Source organism: Lithobates pipiens, unplaced genomic scaffold (genome assembly GCF_037356315.1).
Source record: "Lithobates pipiens isolate NorthernLeopardFrog02 unplaced genomic scaffold, aLitPip1_a1.2 Scaffold_30, whole genome shotgun sequence".
In the NCBI taxonomy this organism is placed as follows: domain Eukaryota; kingdom Metazoa; phylum Chordata; class Amphibia; order Anura; family Ranidae; genus Lithobates; species Lithobates pipiens.
Window position 1 is genome coordinate 95,021,722 of NW_027507791.1, and position 25,382 is coordinate 95,047,103.

At 40.5% G+C, this 25,382-nt stretch overlaps 1 protein-coding gene across 11 annotated transcripts in view; it reads right to left on the bottom strand.

Annotated features, from left to right (window-relative positions):
* Positions 1-25,382, bottom strand: part of SMOC1 (SPARC related modular calcium binding 1) — a 273,199-nt gene that overhangs the window by 142,994 nt on the left and 104,823 nt on the right. For all 11 annotated transcript variants that reach the window (XM_077464635.1, XM_077464636.1, XM_077464634.1 and 8 more), the window contains exons 2-3: positions 19,061-19,232; positions 18,259-18,371 (exon numbers count right to left, since the gene is read on the bottom strand). In XM_077464635.1, coding sequence (XP_077320761.1) covers positions 18,259-18,371; positions 19,061-19,232 — 285 coding nt within the window. The remainder of the gene's footprint in view (positions 1-18,258; positions 18,372-19,060; positions 19,233-25,382) is intronic.

Here is a 25,382-nt window from a genome sequence, read left to right on the forward strand (position 1 = left end):
TGGGTTGCTGTCTGATCTGCAGTTATTACCTGTGTTAACGTATCTGCTTCTGTGCCTGACTTCTGTGTTTGACCTGGCTTGCCTAACCATGTTTGAATGTTACTGGCCCTTACCTTGGCTTGCTTCTGGTCTTCGTTTACCTACTGCTCTTGTGCCTGATCCTGTGTTGCTGACCTCTGCCTGCATCCTGACCATTTTATGACTGCAGTTTATGCATGTACCTGGCCACCCATTGCTGACCTGACTTGTCTGACCTTGCCTCCAGTCTTCTGTCTGCCCTGCTCTGCATACTGCCTGGTTTCCAATGACTATTCACCTGCTGTGTGTTGTCAGTCTTCCTTCAGCTGCTGGCACCTGCTGTTTCAACTATCTGGCCCAGCACTGGTGACCTCTGCAAAAGGAGAAAGATCATACAGGCACTCATACCTCGCCATGCTCTTGCGGTCACTGTCACAACATCAGTGGTCCCTGAACAGGAGCTGTACGAGAGGCCTCCCTCTATGTGTCAGGCTTTGCCACAAGGTACGTGATATAGATGGATGTTACTGTGTAACTTAAACAATTGCCCTTTCCCCCATAAAATACTGCTTTTTCCCTTTTTTGCATCTCAGTACTGCTGATCTCCCCCATATTAACTTTTACCAGCACAAGCAGCATGCCTTTGCTTCCTGAAAGTCACAGGTTTTGACAGTGCCTGAGCAATGTGCATGGTTATTGTCACTGCTGGTCCCCACTAGAGCCTCATGTGATCCCCATCACATGAGGCTCTAGAGGAAACCACCAGTGATACAACCCTGTTACTCTTAACAGGTTGCACAATTGGGAGACAAATATCAGCCCAGCAGGAAGTGCCTGAAAAAACGCTTCCTTGGTAGGATAACCAGGTATTCTTTTGAAAGTTGCATACTTAAAATAATTGAACATAACTTATGAAATAATATAAGACTTTAGTGATTAGGTACAAATCTATACTTAAAACTGGCCATATGCCACATTAAATATAATTATACCTACAATATTTTAGGTACAACCATGGGGGATGCAAAGGGCCCATTTATTCACACTTAGTCTTTGTGTTGATCTTGAAAGCATTTGTTCTACTGATTGCTGTTTTTTTTTCTGGTTGAATTAAATGTTGTTGAACATATGCAAAGAAATGTGTCTTGCATGCTCTCTTTTTTCTATACAATTTTTTCCTCTTTTGTAAGAAAATATATTACTTATGTATTGACTCCACTACACTTTTCTTAACAAGCAAAAAAACCATAAAAATTATTGAAAATGAAAACTGGCCATACACTATACAATCTCCTTGCAACAGATTGAAAATAAAAAAAAAAGTAAAAAATGGTAAAAATACAATCATTTTTATTTCAATTTTAAGCACAATACAAAAAAATCTTATACTTGAACATTATCGGGTAATCGTCAAAACGAGGATGCATTAACCAAAGTGATCAGAGGCTGTACTGGTTGTAAAGAAGAGCTACTACAAGAAGTTTCAGGCCTAGCAATCTGGGTCTACTTGTTAGCATGACCATTTTTATATGTAGACTTTTAAATGTAAACAAAGGGCGTATGAACTGATGAATACTTCAAGGCAAGGACAGCATGAATTTACAAAATAAAAGCAATTTCTGCAGTATCACTTTTCCATTTCATGTGCTTTTTTCAATGGATAACGTGAGGTTGATTTACTAAATGCAAATGGGCAGTTCACTTTGCAAGGGAAGTTGCACTTTTGATGGGAATTTGCACCAGAGGTAAATGTGGTGAAATTTCACTTTGCAAAGTATACCAAAACACATGAAAACCAAAAAAAAAAAAAAAAATTAATTTATACCAGGTACTTATACAGCACTGTCAATTTACGCAGCGCTTTACATTTATATTTATTGTACATTCATATCAGTCCCTGCCCTCAAGGAGCTTACTAAGGTCCATAACTGACATTCATACCTAAACATAAGGGCCAATTTAGGCAGGTGCAAATTAACTTACCAGCATGTCTTTGGATTGTGGGAGGAAACCCATGGAGGTAAAGGGAGAACATGCAAACTCCATGCAGGTAGTGCTTTGGGTGGGATTTGAACCGATGACCCTAGTGATGCTAGGCAGAAGTGCTAACCACTTTTGCTTACACATGATTGTATTATAGATGTCAGAGCTTAACTCATTTACTAAGCTCTGGGAAACATTCAGCCTATTTAACCTTAGTAAAGCAACTGCTTTGAGTCAAGTAATCTCACCACATAGCGCTACTCATAGGGCTACTCACAGCACTAGCTTACCACTGTCTATAAGAAGAATCAAAATGGGAACTCTCCATCTTGCCCACTAAGTGGTGCTGGTCTGGTCTAAACAATCTGTTTGATGCACGGCTACATCAGGGAGTCAGGGACATTTCAATTTCTTGACATTTTTACTCCTTTTATGGATGCCGAGTCCCATTAGACATTAGACAAAATTTTCATCCACTGCCAACAAAAAAAAAACTTCACTATCATAACAGAAGGGCATTATGTGGTTATTGCTTTGGGTTACGAAGCAATGAATACAAGCAGCACATAAGATAAACTGTGGTTGATACATTACAATTCTGTTTAGCTGAAGAAACTCCAGAAGAATATGCTTACAGGCCTCAGATGTGTTTACAGAAAGCCTGCTTCCAAGTATCTTGGAATTCTCTTTTCAGCATGAACAGAACTCTTGGAATGTTAAATAATAAGAGTTTCAGTCGAGGCGGATTCCAAGTATTACACCTTATGGACTATGGACAGAATGAACTAAAAGGTGGAGGGACTGACGGAAAATTCTGTTATAAGGAGACATATACCAGTTAAAGCAAACCAGTATGTGGATGCACAATATAAAAAGCTATTGACACGATCCAAGAGTTTGATGTATAAACATATTCACAAACCGCTGGTTAGTATCCACATCACTCCCTGGGCCATTTCCAGAGGCATGATTTTCACCGTGTTGGGTGCAGACACTTTTTTTTGTAAGTAACAATTTTTAAACAGAGTACTTTGTACAACATTTTGCGCTAGACAATGTAGACAAAAGAAGAGATACAGTATATCACAAGAGTAAAACACATCGGATACAATATCTGTAAACCAAAAAGCTAGTGAAAAGAGTGAAAGAAAGCATACCTGCCCCATAGTAGCATCCAATCTAGGCAGTATAACAGACTGTAGGTTTCATGCGGGAAAAATGGAATTATAGCGCAGCATATCCATCTTGGAAGACAGTAAACTAAGTAACAGAGTCGCTTAAAGGCTGCACACTCCTTACAGATATCAATCCAGATATTAGATTCTCAGCCCCAGTGCATGTGTCCCAAAGTGGACAAAATTAGACTTCAAGATAATAGAAAAGGAAAGAAGCAGAAAGAGGAAAAAAGGAAGATTCAAAACTCTCCGCTCTCCAGACCCCCAACTGCCGATCAGAAGGCAGAACCTAATGCACAATCCAAGAATCCTTATGGCGGGTCTTCTATAAGATGCCAAAGCTCTCAAACCTTATTGTGTTTATCCAAAGTGCGATTTAGGCATGTGGTGAGAGTCTCCATGTGCTACACATCTTTAATTCTTGCTATACTGTAACTCAGAGGATGGAGGTTCTTTTTTTCCAGTGTAGCACCACCAGGCATTGTGCCATAGTGAGATCATGTGCCAGTTTCTTAGCAAAATTGGAACGGGTAGGGGGGAGAAAGCCTAACAGGAAAACTTTGGACGTAAGAGGGAAATTCAGGCAAAACAAGCACTGAAGCAGGTGATGGACCATTTGCCAGTATGGTTCAATATATTGACAGTGCCACTATATGTGCAACAGGTAGTCTCATTCCTTGAAGCATCTCCAGCAACAATCACTTGCTGTTAGGTGTATAGCGTGTAGGAGCTCAAGTGTTACATAAATAAAAATAGAGGATTTTATAAAATTTCTTTATAGTGTGTACAAATGGAGCTCTTAGCAGCTTGTGACCAAATCACTTGCCAACTTTTAAGTGTTAGTTTCTCACCTATTGCGTTTTCCCCACTTTTTTTACCCAGATGTTTTTTTATTTATTTACTTATCAAAAGAGGTAGGCAGGTACAAGCTGTCAATCACTATCCATAGTCCCAGCATCCTGCACATGACCCAACAAAGTGCACAGTGAGGAGAATTAGATTACAGTACACAAGACTTTGGGTAGGAGGGAGCAGGAAGATAGGAGGAGAGTGGTTCCCGGGCAGTGGGCATGGATATTATTGACTCTTAGGAATGTCAACATTTACTATATATTAAAGAACAAGGCTTTAATTTAGCAAAGCACCCCTTTAATTTTGATTTATCATTTCTCACGTCATAATTCATACTTTCACAAGCTCCTTATTAGCTTCAACATCTCATACACAACTCGATCACTCACTGCTATTTATATATATATATATCTATATATCTATATATCTATATATCTATCTATATATATATATATTCCCTCCTTTCACAGATGATGATCACTACATGGATCACACTAACTCTTATATTAAGGGGGCCACACCTGTGGGGACCAGTGTTTGCTACTGGAGTTCCATCGCTGTGTGTCTGGGCAGTCCACCTCAGCTCCTGGGGGGCTGATGTCCTTTTGTCCGGTTTCCAGTCCGCCATGTTTATGCCCCAATGTATAGGATCACCTGTAAGTTTTGGAAAAGTGGGTTTTATCCCTTTTTCCCCCTTCCCCTCCTCTCTCCCCTAATAGATCTATGGCATATTTTGTCCAACGCATTGTTTCTCAATATTTATAGACACCCATTTCATACCTGCTCCTGAAGAGTGGCAGTCGCCACGAAACGCGTCGAGCCAATAGATGCTCTCCTTTTTACATTATGAGCCAATAGATGCTCTCCCTTCTACATTATATTGTCATCTTCTGTTTATTCTATATATCAGCTGAACTGTACCAACCGATGATTGGACCTATTTACTATGGAGACATGTCGTGGTGAATGTGGCTACTTACAAATGTTTACAATATGAACTAATTTGTTGTTTTACTATGGGATTGTGAGCCAAATAGTTGCGCGCCCCCCCCCCCCCCATGTTTACAATTATAACAGTACATGACTCTATATATCAATTGGTTTATATGTACCGTAACTGAATTTGGGATATAATTAGTTGTCAGAGATCTGCCCTGAATGAATTTGTTGTTTACAGCATTTACAGTATGAATTGATCATGTTGTTAATTAAATTTTTTACAATATTAGAGACCTCTGTCTGATGAATTTGGGTTTTTATAATATTTATAATATGAACTATGATAATATTCTTGTGTCATAAAATTTTTTTTTTATATAATTAAACCTTTTAGTGCCAATTGATGTCATGTGATGTTTATATGCAGCGTTTTTGGTTTTTTTATATTACTTTATGTACCTGTCATATTCACCATCACCGTGTTATCGCCAGGGTGCATGCCTCATATAAAGTCCCACTTGTCTTTGTCCTTTCTGTTTGGTTCAAATTATCGGGGATGGTCGTGCTTGGCTCTACACACCTTGCGCTTCATATAAAGTTCCACCAAGTTGTTTGGTTCTTCCAAACTTTATTCAGGTTACTTACCTTGTCCCCCCCAGCGATGTCTCCCCGCAGTGCGAGCAAGCCATCCTCCGCTCAATCTATCACATCGCTGAGCTCTGTTCCCTGCGAGCGTTGCGACGCACGGGGATGGAGAACGGCACCAAATTCAAAACACACAAATTACATACAGTATAATGTAATCTTAAAGATTACATGCTGTATGTAATTATTTCACATCCCCTTTGTCCCTAGTGGTCGGCCCAGTGCCCTGCATGCAGTTTTATATTATAAAAACTGTTCTTTATGCCTGGAAACTGGAGATTGTCCATAGCAACCAAAACCTTCCCTTTACATCAAAAGTGATTTTAGACCAGCTAGAAAACCATGATAATAAATTAGAATCACTCGCAGAATTGAGCGATAGTGATTTGTGGGGAGATCCGTCATCAAATACTGAAAAGTAATGACAGTGACAATTCTGCAACTGAGCAAATTTCTGTGTTTTTGATTTCATTACATTATTGAATCATTTTTATTATTTTTATATTATTTGGTATATTTATAGTTATATTATAATTTATGATTTCATTTTTCAAACTTGATCATACCCGGGATGTTTACTAGACTCTGGTTTGGATAGATTTAAATGAGTTATTCCTAAGAATTACAGGCCTACAATATAAAACGCCACATTTTCATGCAAAATAATTGTACCGCTTTCAGCACCTAAAATCTGAAATAATCATACCGCCAGGGAAGTTAAAGGATACGTACCAGAATACAGTTATCCATTCTCTAAGTGCATGCTCATCAGGTTTTTCAGACAAAGCAGTTGATTTTCTAAAGATGTATAGGCTGCTCACTTAGAGCGTATGTTCACTTTGCAAAGGTGGCCATACACTAGTACATTTTTGAATGAACGTTCATAGGACAATTTGAAGGAAAATTCTCAGTACATTCGATAACTTGACATACAGTATCTCACAAAAGTGAGTACACCCCTTACATTTTTGTAAATATTTTATTATGTCTTTTCATGTGAAACTGAAGAAATTACACTTTGCTACAATGTAAAGTAGTGAGTATACAGCTTGTATAACAGCATACATTTTCTGTCCCTTCAAAATAACTCAACACACAGCCATTAATGTCTAAACCATTGGCAACAAAAGTGAGTACACCCCTAAGTAAAAATGTCCAAACTGGGCCCAAAGCGTCAATATTTTTGCATTATTTTCCAGCACTGCCTTAACCCCCTTGGGCATGGAGTTCACCAGAGCTTCACAGGTTGCCACTGGAGTCCTCTTCCATTCCTCCATGATGACATCACGGAGCTGGTGGATGTTAGAGACCTTGCGCTCCTCCACCTTCCGTTTGAGGATGCCCCACAGATGCTCAACAGGGTTTAGGTCTGGAGACATGCTTGGCCAGTCCATCACCTTTACCCTCAGCTTCTTTAGCAAGGTAGTGGCCAAAAAAATAATAAAAAAATAAAAATAAAAAAGACTTATTGTGAAAGGACACACTTTGCCATATGCTTTATAAAAGTAAAACTTAAGTTGAATTTGTTTGCAAGTTGGAACAGGTAAATTTTTTAAGTGTATCTCCAGCCAAAAAATCTATTTTTAAGCTTTTTGGATAGCATAGGGAAGGGTTATCACCCCTGTAACATATGTTTTGTTGTCTGTGCCCCTGTACAGAAGATTTCACCTCACTTTCTGTCCCAATGACAATTGGATTTTGAAAATTTTGGGTTATTAGGGAAACCAGGATTGGTTATAAAGCATCTTACAGGAGAGAATTTCCCTTCCTAGGGGTAGATTTCCTCTCACTTCCTGTTATCTCCCTCCGTTTATAAGTCAGATGTTTGTAAGTAGGGGAGGGTGTGTGTAAATAATATAATATATAATCTTCATTTATTTTATTAGCATTAACCACACTGTCTGTCCATGTACTGAGCAGTGATAATCTGTCACTGCTTAATAAACTGACATCTCGTGTTTCGGTGCATTTCTGGTACTGTAATCTCGTAAAGTCTCACAAGATTCCAGTATCAGGGGCCGTTCTCCACTGTTTGAAGCGTTTGTAGAGAAGGAGAAGCGATCTACACTGCTTCATAAACTGACACACAGAGGAGAACGATCTCTTCTGTGAATGCCATAAACTGACGCCTTAGTAAATCAAGCAATATTTTTAGATGAAGGTCAGGAATGAGAGACTTCATATTTTCCAGTTTTCCCTTAAAATACCATCAGCTTCAGAAAGTAATTTTGAGGCTTTCCAAGGTATCTTTGTGGAGAGCAGAAAATAGAACTCTGAGGATTAAATGAAGTAATCATTTATCAGATATAACAGCATCCATTGAAAACAAAGACTTTCCGTATTTATTTTATGCATATATCCTTATATCAGCGATATTTTTATGAACTGAATATTTTGATGAGAAATGTAATGTTAGATAAGGAAAACCGTTAAAATAATTCATACAGCTTTGTGAACCGACCCCATTGCCAGTTGGACGTGAAAAATGAAGATCTGAGCAAAATGCAAGTACAAATAAAACTGTTTATTGTAGCATATGAACATTTGAACTTTCATAAACTATCTTTATTGAGTGTGAAGTGCATGATGTAACAGACACTGTTGTGCTTTAGCAGTCCCAGAATGCACTGAAAACAAAACGTTGATATGCTAAAAATTGTCTATGCTTACCTATTAACATAAGAAACAATGCTAAATCTTTCCACTCAACAAAAAAACATCAGCTGTTAGGCCAGCCATACACCGTTCCAATCTCAATTCAAACCATTAGTGGGCAGGCTAAATGTACCACGTCAATCGATCAACTTTGGTGCAACCAGCCTGCCGGATTCACTTATGATTATCGCAAGAGGCTGCTACAGCCACTAGCCATAATCACCGTCTTCTTCCGACGGGGACTTTGGTTGTAGGAAAAAAAAATTCTCTGTGTATGGCCGGACTTACTAGTGTTATCCAGTAACTACCACTACATAGCATTATGACCACTGATCATTAATGTAAATAACATTGACTCATAATTGCCAATTATCTCATTACAATGGCACCAAAAGGTGGGTGGGATATATTAGGCAGCAAGTGAACATGTGGTCCCTGTGGTACCAAATGTGGTCCAAAGATGGGAACCAGCGTCAGGGTCATGGGCTCACTGATGCACGTGGGGAGCGAAGGCTGGCCTGTGTAGTCAAATCCAATAGAGCTACTGTAGCTCAAATTTCTGAAAAAGTTAAAGCTGGTTCTGATAGAAAGGTGTCAGAGTACACAGTGCATCAGTTTGTTGTGTATGGAGCTGCACAGTAGCAGACCAGTCAGGGTGACTCTTGACCACAGCCAAAGGTGCCTACAATAGGCAGATGAGCATCAAAACTGGACCACAGGGCAATGAAAGAAGGCAGCCTGGCTTGATGAATTCAAGGATAGTTTGAGGAACAATTCAAGCAATCCTCAAAGCAGGTACAGGTGCCTGGCTCTCCAAAGCCGACATCTCGGACGCCTTCAAGCTCCTGCCTATCCACCCGTCCCTTTGATGCTGGCATGGCATCAAGTGGAAGGAGGCATACCACCAAGTTGACTTTCGGTTTGAAGAGTAGCCCCTGGCTCTTTGACACTTTTCCGCAGTCTCTCACCTGGATTTTATTGCACAAAGTCCAGTGTCAAGAGGTCATCCATTACCTGGACAACTTCTTACTAGTAGAATCACCCAGCATGACTCTAGGAGACCCTTGACAAACTAAGAGTCGTATTCAAGAATCTCAATGTTCCCATCACAGAACATAAAGTCAACGGTCCAGCACACACCATCACCTTTCTCATAGTCAAACTAGACACCTGCTCCATGCAGGCCAGCCTCCCCCTTGGAAATTGACCCACATTAGGGCAGTCCGAGACTTCTCGCACTAGGAAGTGTACCAATAAGAAGCTGCAGTCTCTCTTAGGGACGCTTAATTTTGCCATGCGCATCATCCCACAGAGTCACTCCTTTGTGTCCCGTCTGCTGGTATTCCCTTCACAAACAGAGGATCCCGATCAGGTCCTCAGTCTGGACACCGCAGCAGTAGCAGATATTTCTATGTGGGAGGAACCCTCCACCTGGAATGGCATATCCCTATTTATACCCACAATATCGTCCCCATCGCCCCAGGTAGTGACAGATGCTGCAGCCTCCACAGGCTTCACTGGAATTTTTGGCCATCGCTGGTTTTCAGGACCCTGGCCTTCACAGATACTTTCAATTCCTGGCTTCACCCGAACTTCCTCCCTCTTTGAGCTCTATCCGATAGTGGCAGCCGCACAGCTCTGGGGTCATTGCTGGACAGGAGAAACTGTGGCCTTCTTCACCGACAATCAGGCAGCATGTGCGCAGATGTGTGGGGGTGGAGGGGCCACGGCAGAGATTATTAACAAAGGCAGGTCCAAGTCCCTCTCAGTCATGTCCTTCCTGCGTAGGCTGGTAGAACTGCCTTTACAATACCAGTTCAATATTTAGTGTTCATTTGTTCCGAGCAAGCGCAACCTCGCAGCAGACGCGCTCTCACGTTTTAATTACACTTCCTTTTTCGAACAGGTGCCCAGAGCCGATCCAGTTTCAGCTACTATCCCAGCTTGGTCTCAGCCGACCCTGGAGTAGCACAACATCTGTGTACAGCGACCCAGCTCATCAACTGCTCACTCTCCCACAACACCCTCAAAGCCTACCAGACGGCCTAGAGGGCCCTTAACCAATTCCTGGCATACCGCTCCCAGGAATCTTCAAACATCAAGCAGATACTAGCCTCGCTCTCATATTGCCATACCCAGCTGGCTTTATCCCATAAAACTATTGGGCTGTACCTAGCCAGCATTCAACATTTCTGGTCTCTACGGGACCCCTCAAAACCTTCCTTATTCACATCCCACGCGATCCGGGCCATTCTACGTGGCACCCAGAAACTCCAACCGGTGGTCAGTGCCAAACGTTTACCCATGAGTGAAGTCTTTAGGGGTATGTCGATCATCCTGACGACTACTCCATTCATTCAGTCTCCTCCCCAGTGTAGTCCTATAAGCGGCCATATACTTGGCCTACTACGGGTTCTTGCGACCTGGAGAGTTCACCTATAGCAACCCTGCATGCCAAATGCTACTTAGACGTCACCTGGTCCGCTACCAAGATCACTTCATCCTCCACCTTGCAATTTCTAAAACCCAACAGGCAGGCTCTGGGGTAGACCTCCACCTTTACAAAACCAGTAAGAGCTGGTGTCCAGTTATCACACTCAATCAACTGCTGTCACTCCTGCCAGAACAGCCAGGCTCCAGTCCCCTTCTTCCTTTCCCTGTCAAACCCTTGAGTGCCTGTCAGTTCATGAAACACATAAGGATCCTTCTCCGCAACCTTCGCCTTAACCCTAGCCAGCACTCCGGTCACTCCTTTCGCATTGGGGCAGCCTCAGCAGCATCCTGCCATGGGGTCCCAGACCATATCATTAAGAGACTTCGCCCGGTACATCCCCAATCCACAAGTGGAGATGGCTCAGGCATTTACCAAACTCGCTCAATGAGCAAACTTAAACTAATAAAAACTATCCCCTACCTGAATATTTTTTGGCCCCTTATTTTGGTATACCGTCCATTAGACCAAGGCACACTTTCAGGTCCATTTCATGTGATAAGTCTTATGTTAACTCTGATGTTTATCCATATTCATGTCGGCCATAGGGCTTCGACCATAAATAGGAAGGCCAGTATGGTGGCCTGAATTTACAGGAGGAGCCCGGGGGGGGGGGGGTATTTAACCAGCCCGCTCACCTGTGGTCTTTGTTTCCTGTGCACGATACCCACCCTCCCATCCCCTTTTTTAGGGCATTTCTCAAATATTAATTTCTTATTTTGGTATACCGTCCATTAGACCAAGGCACACTTTCTGGTCCATTTCATGTGATAAGTCTTATGCTAACTCTGATGGTTATCTATATTCATGTCAGCCATAGTGCTTCAACTATAAATTATATATTAGAGATAGATAGATAGATAGATAGATAGATAGATAGATAGATAGATAAATAGATCTCACAAAAGTGAGTACACCCCTCACATTTTTATAAATATTTTTATCATATCTTTCCATGTGACAACACTGAAGAAATTACACTTTGTTACAACGTAAAGTAGTGAGTGTACAGCTTGTATAACGGTGTAAATCTGCTGACCCCTCAAAATATTAACAAGATTGATCAGTCCAATGGCCAATGAAGTGGGATGTCAATGCTGCTGCTAACTACCAGGGGTTGTCAACCTGCAAAAAGGAAATTCTGCTACTAGCAGGATCTCCAGGTAATACTAGAAAATAGCAATACTGTACCACTCCAAAAATCAACCATTGTGAACTTGCTATTACATACAAAAAAGGTAACAAATTTGATCATAGAAAGTATAGAACAAAGAACATGCTGTATTTTTAACTGGTCTATACAATAAAACTTTAGTGAACTGAAAGCACCATTTTGTATTGTAAAAAGAAAATAATCAAAATGCATGTGTCATCATTTAATGCAGTGGTCTCCATACTGCGTCCCGGAGGTGGCCCTTTACTTGACTTTTTCCGGCTCCTGGGGAACTATTCCTCCCACTGTCACCAACAATGAGGAACTATTCCACCCTTACAAGCCAATGACGAGGCACTATTTCTTCCAATGACACCAATGAGGGTGCACGAGTATCCTCTAAATACCAAAGATGGGGCATTGTTTATTCCCACTGACACTGGTACATTTTCTACTCATATACATTCTGTCCCCCCCTAAAGTCTGAAGGACAGTAAACTAGTTGTTTGTCTAGAAAGTTTGGAGACCTGATTTAGTAAATTGACCCGAATTACTTTAGGTGGGACTGCAGGCTCTTGCTAGAGCTGTGCGATTTTGCCATTTAAAAAAAAAAAAAAAAAAAAAAAAAACACACACACCTCGATTCACGATGCAAATCCATTTATTTATTTATTTATTTTTTTTATGGACATCACACCAGTCCTGAGGAGCTGCAGGCAGGGGTTTTTAGACGAGGCCGCGGCTTCGGCCTAGTGCGCGAGGCTGGTGGCTGTGGACTAGGCCGAAGCCGCGGCCTCACCTAAAAACTCCTATCCGCAGCTCCTCAGGATCGGCGCGGTGGTGAAAAAAAAAAAAAAAAATCTAAAAATCGATTTGACCTCTCAACACGATTCAAGATTTAAATCTATTTTTCCCCAGCCCTAGCTCTTGCCAGTCATTTTGAGCTTTGCAACTTACTCCCTCAGACATCCATCTTTCTACACACACTGAAGAATGTGGAGAAAGGTCAGAGATGTAAATAGGAACAATATTTCTGACTACAATTAGAATAACGCATATTATGGGAGGCGATGTATGCCCTCATAAACTTAAACAAATACAGAATTTGGGTTTTTTGCAGCTCCAAGGATAGGAACAGGGAGCTCCGGCGGACTGGCACACCACAGAGATCAAAAGCACTTTACAGAAGCATTGGGGGTTATTTACGAAAAGGCAAATCCACTTTGCACTACATGTGCAAACTACAAGTGTAAATTGCACACTGCAGTTATATTGTATAGATTTGCTTTAATGCACTCAGAGTCTGGTAAAGCTGTGCAGCTTCTAACTTCAGCTTGTTCAATTAAGCTTTGGCAATAAAACCTGCAAGCTGATTTCTTTGCAGAGATTCCCCAGATCTTTCACTCGCAAGCATTAATAAATCCCTCCTTAGGTCTGTTTAACCGCTTCCAGACCACCCCATGTACATTTACTGGAGCAGGGCGGCCCCGATGCGCAAAATGACGTACCTGTACAAGATTTTGTGCATGTGGTTTAGGGGGCAAGCATTTGCTGCTTCTACTGTGATTGGACGCAGTGTGAGCCAATCAGCGGGTCCGCCGGCCATGTAGCCACTGTGACCCGCCGATGGGTCACAGGAGAGACGGATCAGTGGTGTGCCGATGTAAACAAAGCACACTGCTGATCTGTCAGGGAGGAAAAGTGAGAAATTGTGTTTCAGCTAAGCTGAATCACAATCTCTTTTCTTCCAGTGAATCAACCCCCCCCCCCCCCCCCCACAGTTAGAAACACCTCAGTTTTAAGAATATAGTTATATTAAAAATCATTAAAGAAAGTTATAAAAAAAGAAAAAAAACCCAGGGAACACATTTAACCCCTTGATCGCCCCCCTAGCATTTATCCCTTCCAGTGTCATTTTTACAGGGATCAAGACTCTGGTCCGGCAGCACCTGGAGTATGCTGTCCAGTTCTGGTTACCAGTCCTCAGGAAGGATGTACTGGAAATGGAGCGAGTACAAAGAAGAGGAAATAAGCTAATAAAGGGTCTGGAGGATATTAGTTATGAAGAAAAGTTGCCAGCTCTGAATTATTATTAATCTCTCTGAAGAAGAGATGCTTGAGAGGGGATATGATTTCTATATACAAATACCATACTGGTGACCCCACAATAGGGATACAACTTTTTTGTGGAAGGGAGTTTTAACCAGACTCGGGGTCACTTGATAAAAATTAGAAGAAACCTTAACCTTAAACTACGTAGAGGGTTCTTTACTGTAAAAGCGGCAAGGATGTGGAATTCCCTTCCACAGGTGGTGGTCTCAACGGGGAGCATCGATAGTTTCAAGAAACTATTATATAAGCACCTGAACGATCAAAACCTACAGGGATATACAATGTCCTACAATCACACACATAGGTTGGACTTGATGGTGTCTTTTTTTGACCTCACCTACTATGTAACTAATCAATATATGCTTATTGGGATTTTTTACCAAAAATATGTAGCAGAATACAAATTGGCCTAGATTGATGAAGAAATCATTTTTTTTACATTGTTCTTTTGGATATGCATTATAGCAGAAAGTAAAAAAATATATATATATTTTTTCAAAATTGTTTTTTTTTTTTGTTTGTAGCACAAAAAATAAAAACCGCAGAGGTGATCAAATACCACCAAAAGAAAGCTCTATTTGTGGGAAAAAAATACATTAATTTTATTTGGGTACAACGTCGCACAACCGTGCAATTGTCAGTTAAAGCAACGCAGTGCCGTAACGCAAAAATGGCCTGGTCAGGAAATGGGTAAAAGCTTCCAGGGCTGAAGTGGTTAAACTGCATATTTTGACTGATGTGTCTCTTACATATTCCTCTGAAAGAAGTTCAGAATAGTGACCACACTCAGTGCCTAGAAATTAATTATGAGCTGGTATCCATATATCTACTAATCACTCTGTCCGACTTTTCACTCTCAGCGGTAGGAGGAATGGAAATGACCAATCAATTTAGGAAAGTGCTTGTTGCCCATATCCTGTCAGACAACAGAACCGATTGGTTGAGAACCGCATACATGCACGGATGAGCCAGCTCAACAATCATATCTTCCACCTCATCTATAAGATAACTGTGCAAAACTATGGTGGTCTCAAATAAGCTTTCTATGAAATAATGACCTCATTTACAGACACCTACAGTATACATAACATAGAACTGAATAATGTTGCACAAGTTCCCAGTGCATGAACTTCACAGCTAATACAAATGCCTTCAACTTTGTACAATCTTTCTGTCTATTGCAGTTGCCAAAAATATGATTGATGGAAGACTTAGAACAATCTGTCCAGTACAGAATCATCAGTCATCTGAATCAGGCTGCTCTAACAATGTACACACTGCCAAATTACCACCAGTAGGGAGTAAGAGTGGAGGCAACAGAAGTTTTCCAGCAAGTTTCACTGACACCCGAGCTCAGGTTCACCCCCTGTTCCTGGCAACACAGCCTGGAATAATCACCACGAGAGGCCATCATCTGGCCTCTGACCACACAGACCTTAATACATCCAAATCGAGGTAATAATTTTAATTTACAGTGTGGAAATAAAATCTTACCAATGAACTTTGGTCTGAAAATCAAAACGGTAAGCAATCTGCTATTCACTATATAATGGAGAAGAACAGCTTATGCATAAGAATGCCTTGAGGGACTGCATTGAATTATAGGAGTTTATCTTCCTTAAAGCGATATTAAAGCTTTGATTTTTTTTATTTGATTTTTTATAAAATAACAAACATGTTCTACTTACCTGCTCCGTGCAATGGTTTTTACCCAGATCCTCCTCTTCCTGGGTCCCCCTGCCGATACTCCTGGCTCCTCCTGCCCCGCTTTCTACTCGGGCACTCATTCAGGCTTGCTCCCGAGCAGCCCAGTCTGTGTTCATAGATACAGACAGCCCTGACCCCTGCTCCCTCATTGCAGAATTTGATATCCAAAGACATGCAGGTAGGCTAATTGGCTTCTGTCCAAAATTGGCCCTAGTATATGAATGGGGACCTTGGATTGTGGGCTCCTTGAGGGTAGGGACCAATGTGAGTGTACAATGTACAGGGATAGGGACAATTGTAGACACTCACCCAGGTTGAACTGGATGGACTGGTGTCTTTATTCAACCTTACTAACTATGAAACTATGATTGACAGCATCACGAGCCAATGGCTTCCACTGCTATCAATCTGCCCAGTGGGGACAGAGAGAGTGGAGATGCTATTCTCATGCCAGCACTGGGCTGGGGGGGAATTCTGTGACCCAGAAGGCTTTTTATATTAAGGTAATAAACCTTTAGGCTTTGGAACTACTTTAATTTAGACATAATGAGTTGAAAAACAGGAGGTATGCCCGCTAAAATACAGTTACATGACATGGCAAAAGCCATAAAACGTGGATGTTGTAGCAATGGTCAAAGGGTTTATAAAGTTATCAGAAACTAATAAGATGAAATGTTTAGGACACTTTCACACTGGGGCGGGGGGGGCATTGGCGGTAAAAAGCCGGTATTTTTATTGGTTCTTTACCATCGTTTTAGCAACACTTTTTTGGCTGCTAGCAGGGCTCTTTTAACCCCGCCAGCGCCCAAAAAGAGTTAAAACGCGCCCAAAAAGCACTGCAGCCGAGGTGCTTTGGCAGCGCTGCTTAATAATATCAATGGCAGAGGCGTTTTAGGAGCACCCCAAAGATGCTGCTTGCAGGACTTTTTTCCCCCATACTGCAAACTGCAAGTAAGGCTTTTAACTTTTTTGGTAATAAATCTGTCCAAATGGAGAGCACTAGAGTCTATCTTTATTATCCATACATGTCCATCATTTATGATAACATCACCAGATCGCTGGATGTCTGTACCCCATGGTGTGGGAAATTGCTGAGTGACCTTTTCAGGTCGAATTCATGAGACATTACCGCTGATGAGCTGGATATCTATTAGCAATCAATTCCAGGATCTAACATGGTGGGAGTCCATACAGATCAATTATTGGTGAATTTGCATCAGAAGCTAAAGGGGTAGTCTGTACCGTGATCTGATGATCAGGGGAGGAGGTCTGCTAAGTTGTGGAGTTTGAAGCGGATTTTCACCTGATTTCTGGTGAGTGTAACATCCTAAAGGAGTGGTGTGCCACGTGGTGTGGTGAAGGGTTGAAGAGATTCAGAAATTGATTACAGGCATACCCCACTTTTAAGTACACAATGGGGTTAATTTACTAAAGCTAGAAAGTGCAAAATCAGGCTCACTTCTGCAATGAGCTTCCAGGATTTATTACTAAAGCTTAATTGAATAAGCTGGGTTTAGAAGCTCATTGGTTTCTATGCAGAAGTGGGCCTGATTTTGCACTTTCTAGCTTGCAGTGCAAGAATCTCTCTGTTTTGACTCATTCAATTTGTGCATCTGTGCTTCCCTCCACCCTTCCTGCTGCTTCTTAAACCATCGGGGGGGGGGGGGGGGGGGGGGGGGGCAGGACTGACAGAAGAAAGTAAATCTTGGTGCCCTTAACATCCTTGCAGAGACAATGCAAAACAAGGCATAGTAGGTCAGTAATGAGGAAGCATTAAGCTTCAGGCTGCCTACAGGCAATACTGTTGGCTAGTCTTTTTGCCCTCTTTTGTCTTTGGATCCAGCTTCCACAATACTGTACACAGAATACCTAATGATAAACTTCACTTTAACCTGAAAACCTACTCAAACTGTTAACTTGAACTTAGCCCAATTCTAAATACCTTGTAAAACAATATTAACATGGGGAGTAATAATATATTATCACTTTTAACATTTAATGCCAAAAGTACTGGTAAATCAGTTAAATTATACGTTTTCCCATCCTACTTTCATAGAGTATGTTCCTCCTGTATTCTCTTGCTCGTGTCTACATGCCAATTTATTTTTAAAATAATGTCTACTCATAAGCCAGGTGATAGAATATAGAAGGACTTTGCCACTTCTAGTGATGCTATTATCAATGAACATTTAGTTTACTGTGGGCTTTTGGCAAAGATAAAGAGGGGCACATGCCACCCTATTCTCAGACATGCAGGGCTATTAGGCAGTCACACACAGAACAATGGAATCACCCTATATCAAACATAAGTATTTGTAACTCCTTACAAATAATAAAACCAGTGAAACACAATGTTGGTGTTTAAACTTTCAAAAAATAACATTAAAAAAAATCACCAATCACTATACTTTCTCCTTAAAAGTTGTAATATAGTACAATTTTATATTTTGCCACATCAAATAGCATTGCAAACCTATGCCTTGAAGTATGTGGCCTTAATGGCCAGCACATTATTTTTCTTTACTCACTTGAGTGAAGGATCCATCCTCATTGCATTCTGGGATAAAGACAGCTTCTTGAGGCTTCTTTGCTTGTTCCAGCGCTTGAGTTCTTTCCAGACGACATTTACTCTGGCCGGCATCTGGGATATAAAATATCAACATTTGTATTGCATTATTTCATTTTTATATGGCTTCCAATATTAGTGATGTGCTAAAATCATGCTCCATTTTTCACAGGAGACAGGTATATCAATGAGAGCCAATAGTAAGTGAATTCAAAATCAAAAGGAGCCATTTTAATACACAGCTATCAAGACAGAACGAGGTATAAAGGATACTTTCGAATACTCAAAGTAATACAGCGTGGCACCTAGTATTTAGTGAAGGAAGAGAGTAAATGCAGCAAAAAGGATGCAAGCTGCAAAAATAAGGTCCTTTTGGGTGGCCACTTGAGAGAATATATATATATATATATATATATATATATATATATATATATATATATATATATATATATATATATATATATATATATATATATATATATATATATATATATATATATATATATATATATATATATATACACACATATATATATATATATACACATATACATACATACATACATACATATACATACATACACCTGCTCTGTTTGAGTATTTGAGATACAGCAATGGAGCTTGGACTCTTGCAGAGCAAAGAGAAATCGTGTTGCTGAATTATTAATGATCACTATCACTTTGCACTGAACGGGCAAAGATACAGAATCTACTTCATTCATCATGGAGAATGAATACTATTCCTTCGTCAAGCAGTAAGTTACCTTTGCACTTTCCTTTATGGACCACATTGAGGGCAGCATCCTTGCATTTGGCTCTTTGGAAGTCACATGTGGATTCATAGGTACGTCCATCTGAAGCACAAACTGGTCTGAACTGTGTTCTGATACAATGAGGGTTGCACTGGGGGTCTCTGTCCCTCTCGCTTATTAAATACTGTAAAAAAAAAATCAATATGTAGTTAAGATACAAACAGAAAACAACATTAGGTACTGGCATAAAATAAAGAAGATGGCTAAAGAAGTTGTGTTTGGCTTGGTATACCCAAAAAGAGCACACTTAGTACCATCATAGATGACTGCAGATGTCTTTAATCTGTTAAATTCTGATTATACACTACAGGAGCTTCACAGGAGATGTGACAGATATGATCAATGCTTATGAATGGATGGAGCAGTGGCTCCAAAGCCCTCACAAGAGCCTGTCAAGACTAATACAGGAACAATCCCGGCTGACTTCGTTTTGAAGGCTCAAGTTCCTGGGCTCTTTTTTTTGTTACTACTTTGGTTGGTCGCTGACCTGGAGAGGACATGTTTATACCAGCTGTCAAAACACTTGATCGCTACGTACTTGTATGTGGTCAGTGACTCAATAAGTAGTTAAAGAACTACAGAGCATGCATGCTAAAGAACAAGTGTGCAATTGTAGTGTCCATATTTCTGTCCTTGGCGGCCTCCCTGGCGGTAAAATTAGGTCAGATTTTTTATGCTGAAAGCGGTACATTGTTTCGCATGGAAATTTGGCGTTTTATATTGTAGTTCCATAATTCTTAGCAATAACACACTTAAATCTGTCCAAAGAAGAGTCTAGTAGACATCCTGGTATGATAAATGATGAATCAGTCTCATAACTCAAATCAAACTCTACCTTTCAAGTGCCTAAAGCTGGCCAAACAGCTTGAATTTCATCCGATTCCTGCTGAATCGGACATAATTTGAGCCATGGGTGGCCCTGTCAACACCACCCGGTTCAACAAACTTGATGCAGTCAATGTGTGGGTATTTAGACAGTGGCATGTACTGCGGCTGTCTGAATACCCACACATTCACAGTATCAAGTCTGTTGAACCAGGTGGTGTTGACAGGGCCACCCATGACTCAAACTTTGGCCAATTCAGCAGTAATCAAACAAAAATCAAATAATGTTTGGCCAACTTTAGACACTTGAAAGTTAGTGTTGGAGTTTGCATTCACTATGTAAATCCTGAAAGTAGTGCTTGATGCTGGGGAGACTCCTTTATCCACACTCTTGATCAAGGATAGGAAACAAGCAATTCCTCTCATTCAGCCCCATGGCATGGCTAGTCCAAGTCACACCTGTAATCATTGAATACATAATCCACACTGGATTATTTACAGGTTACACCACTTAGACACACAGCATCAAACTGCTGTATAAATTCCAATGCCTTGCACACCACAGCTTTAAAAGAACCAGCTAATCATGACATTGCTCTCTTCACATCAGCTATCAAAGCATCATCTACACATCAGACTAAATATTCTAGCCCAGGTTATATTATCCAGCAATGTTCCACATTATTGCTGTAGAAAAAAAAGCTCATGCATACCTTATAACTTTCTCGGATCAGAGGGAGGGACACATTTTTGCACAAAATATGTAGGCACGTGGCATGTTCCAGCTAAGCTCGCAGTTGCAAAGGCAATGACACATTTTTAAAATTACAGTTGTGCTCTAAAGTTTACATACCCTGGCAGAATCTATGATTTCATGGTTATTTTTCAGAGAATATGAATGATAACACAAAAACTTTTCTTTCACTCATGGTCAGTGTTTTGCTGAAGCCATTATCAATCAACTGTGTTTACTCTTTTTAACCACTACAATACAGGGCACTTTCACCCCCTTCCTTCCCAGCCCAATTTTCAGCTTTCAGCGCTCTAGCGCTTTCAGTGACAATTGCGCGGTCATGCTACACTGTACCCAAATGAAATTGTTATTTTGTTCGCACAAATAGAGCTTTATTTTGGTGTTATTTATTCACGACTCCGTTTTTTTTTTTTGCGATATAAGCGCAAAAATAGCGGAAATTTGGAAAAAAAAACAATATTTTCTTTTTTCTATTTGAAAAGAAATCCAATAAAATCAAATTTTGTCATAAATTTAAGCCAAAATGTATTCTGCTACATGTTTTTGGTAAAAACAATTCCGTTAAGTGTATAATAATTGGTTTGTGTGATCACGGACATATGTACGCAAATGATCATGTACATATGTGTGCAGGTGATCACGTACATATGTGTGCAGATAATCATTGGGACATGTGATTTTAGTGGGACATATGTGGGGGACATGTTTTTATTATTAGGGACATGTATGTTTTGGGGACATGTGTGTTTTGGGGACATATGTGGGGACTGTGTTTGTACTGTGTGGTGTGTTTACACTACACTGATGATCAGTGAGTAAAAAGCTGTAAAAAGCAGCCCATACTCACTGATCATCAGCCGGCTGCAGCGTTCTGCTCTCCTCTCCTCAGCGGTGACTTCCGTGTGAGGAGAGGAGAGCCGATTGCCTAGCAACCGGCTGTTTGTTTACATCACATGACGGCCGTGATTGGACACGGCCGTCATGTGATCAGGAGGGCCAATCACAGAGCCCTCCTGCCGATCTGAGATGTGCCGTGTCCGGGTGACACGAGCACATCGGGATCGCGCCGCTGCGCGAGCGCGCGATCCCGCTACTCCTGAAGAACGTTCCTGAACGGCCTGTCAGGAGTAGACGGCTCCCACCCGGCCGTATATATGCATTGGCCGGGTGGGAAGTGGTTAAATCATAATCATAACAGAAACTACCCAAATGACCCTGATCAAAAGTTTGATTTTGGCCTGGTAACATGCACACAAGTTGACACAAGTTGACACAAAGGGGCTTGAATGGCTATTAAAAGGTAACCATCCTCACCTGTGATCTGTTTGCTTGTAATTAGTGTGTGTGTATAAAAGGTTAATGAGTTTCTGGACCCCTGACAGACCCTGGCATCTTTCAACCAGTGCTGCACTGACATTTCTGGATTCTGAATCATGGGGAAAGCAAAGAAAATTGTCAAAAGGATCTGCGTGAAAAGGTAGTTGAACTGTAAAAAACAGGAAAGGGATATAAAAAGATATCCAAGGAATTGAGAATGCCAATGAGCAGTGTTCAAACTCTAATCAAGAAGTGGAAAATGAGGAGTTCTGTTGAAACCAAACCACGGTCAGGTAGACCAACTAAAACTTCAGCCACAACTGCCAGGAAAATTGTCTGGGATGCAAAGAAAAACTCACAAATAACTTCAGGTAAATTCCAGGACTCTCGGAAAACATGTGGTGTGGCTGTCAAGATGCACAATAAGGACTTGAAGAAAGATGGGCTGCATGGTCAAGTCGCCAGAAGAGAGCCATTACTATGCAAATACCACAAAGTATCCTGCTTATGCCAAACAGCACAGAGACAAGCCTCAAAACTTGTGGCACAAAGTCATTTGGAGTGATGAGACCAAAAATTAGCTTTTTGGCCACAACCATAACCACTACATTTGGAGAGGAGTCAACAATGCCTATGATGAAAGGTTAACCATTCCTATTGTGAAACACAGCGTTGGATCACTAATGCTTTGGGGATGTGTGAGCTACAAAGGCACAGGACATTTGGTCAAAATGGATGGAAAAATTAATGCAATATGTTATCCAAAAATACTGGAGGTACATTTGCATTCATCATCCGGGAAGCTGCGCATGGGACGTATTCGGACATTCCAACATGACAATGACCCAAAACACAGGGCCAAGTCCACCTGACATTAGCTACAGCAGAATAAAGTGAAGGTTCTGGAGTGGCCATCTCAGTCTCCTGAACTCAATATCATTGAGACACTCTAGGGAGATCTCAAAGCGTGCAGTTCATGCAAGATAGCCCAAGAATTTACAGGAACTGGAGGCTTTATGCTAAGAGGGACGGGCAGCTTTACCATCTGAGAAGATAAAGAGCCTTATCCACAAATACCACAAAAGACTTCAAGCCGTCATTGATGTTAATAAGGGCAATATACGGCATTAAGAATTGGGGTATGTATACGTTTGATCAGGGTCATTTGTGTAGTTTCTGTTGTGATTATGATTTAAAGAGTGGGTACAGTTGACTGATAATAAATGGCTACAGCCAAACACTAACATGAGTGAAAGGAAAAGTTTTTGTGTTATCATTCATGTTCTCTAAAAAAATGGCCAAGAAATCCTAAATTCTGCCAGGGTATTTAAACTTATGAAGCACAACTGTATATTGCCTTATCAAAATAACAAATGCAATCATCTGGAGGTTGGGTATAAGGCTTAGTGTAACAACAATTTTAGGATTTATATAGTGAATTTTTATTTATAGGGGTCTGTACATCATACCAAAAAGAGGGAAACTGAGGAGGCAAGAGAGAAAAGGGGATTTTGTTTTTAAAAAGGGCCAGTCTCTCCAAATAAAGGAACATTGAGAGCCATTATGACAAATATCTCCCCAGGTTACACTATCCAGGGACACTTCCTGTTCCTGGGTGGCTCCATTTACTTCTCCACTGTATCTATGGTGGAAAACATGGTTGTCATCCATGCTGCCCTCCTGATTAGAACTGCAAAGATTTCTCCTTTTTTTCCATGACCATTACATGGGCAATGGGGAATTATTTGGTTGTTTACAGAAAAAAGCTTGTAAAGGATATAATACGTTTTGTGCTTTCAGTTTATCCCAAGGACATGCTGTGTTAACTTTGTCCAAAAAGAGGAAGGGAAACCCAACCAAGAAGGTCACATCTGCGAAACACCACGGTTGAGATAAAATATTTTATTAAATAAAAAACACCATTTGAATAATAAAACAAGCAACTGTTAAAAAAGGCCTACCAAAACACTATTAAAAACACAACGTTGTCTTTGGTAGAACAAAACCGCAGCTGCACTCACATCCACGCAACCAGGCAGACACGTTCTAACGGACTAGTTTTGAGTAAAAAATAATAACTTGAATAGTATTGAATCACTCGACAGCTCAAAAATCCATAAAGACCAAAAAATAAATTGTGTTAATTTCCACTGGTATTAATGCGTGTACAAATTTGTGGGTTGGAAGTTCTTTGAGCAGCCCAGTAAAAAAGAATTCTGTGTTAATTTTGTCGACTTAAATATTTTCAACAGGTTGTATTATTTTCACTGTGGAGATGTTTACAGACATGCCCACTGGCCATGTTAACTTGTGGCCCAGCAGGCTGTAAAACCATGACCTGTTTTTACCACCCCATAGCCACCCCTGTAAACAAGGCCTTAATGAATAGGTCCCAGGTCCGGCTGACAAAATACCTTTAGTAAATAATTATTTTACATGCAATATACTGTATGAGGATGGACAAATCAAAGAATCCAAAATACCAAAATAAATTTTAACATATAAAAATTAAATAAAATACATTAAAGTTTTTACTACTGTATACTGTGACTATCACCAGACGCCAAGCACCTTATTCCTCTATATGGAGATATTTTCCATGACAGCTCAAGTTGAAGTCATCAAAAATCTCTACATGCAAAAAAAAAAAAAAAAAAAATAATTGAACAAATGTGACCAGCATTCGATCTTCATCATGTAAGAAACAGTTCATAAGGAGATTACAAGACATGGATGAAGTGTTGTACCCTGTTGGCCATTGATAGCAGTAGAAAAAGTACCTCTCATTGGCTGAGTACATTTTGTGGTGTAAGCTTTCAAACATTTAGAGGCTTATTAAAAAAAATAATTAAAAAAATTTTTAATAAAAAAAAAAAAAAATCTCCACATGTAGATTAGCAATGTATAGGAACCTCAGATTGCTCTGAGCAATGATAGCTTTGTTTCATAAGGAACTATATCTTCCCACCTATTGGTGGTCCCTAGGCTATGATGACATATTACCAGCCACATTAAGATTATGTGGTTGATTCGCTAAAGGCAAATAGTGCACTTTGCAAAGTGCATTTTCACTCTGCAAGAGCAGTTGCTTCAGAGCTTAGTAAATAAGCAGAAGCTGTGCTGACCATCATCCAAACATGTCCAAGCAAAAATGCGTTTTTTTTTTTTAATTTCCTTGCACCTGATTGGGTATTCTTTGCGAAGGGAAGCTTTACCTCATTTACTAAGCTCTGGAGCAACTGCACTTGCAGAGAGTAACTGCACTGGCACTGTCCATTTGCCTTAGGGTTGCCACCTCATGCCTTTAAACCCAAACACGTATGAATTACACAGGTTCTGAAGCTAATTTAATGCAGATAGGGCATCAAGTGAGTTTAA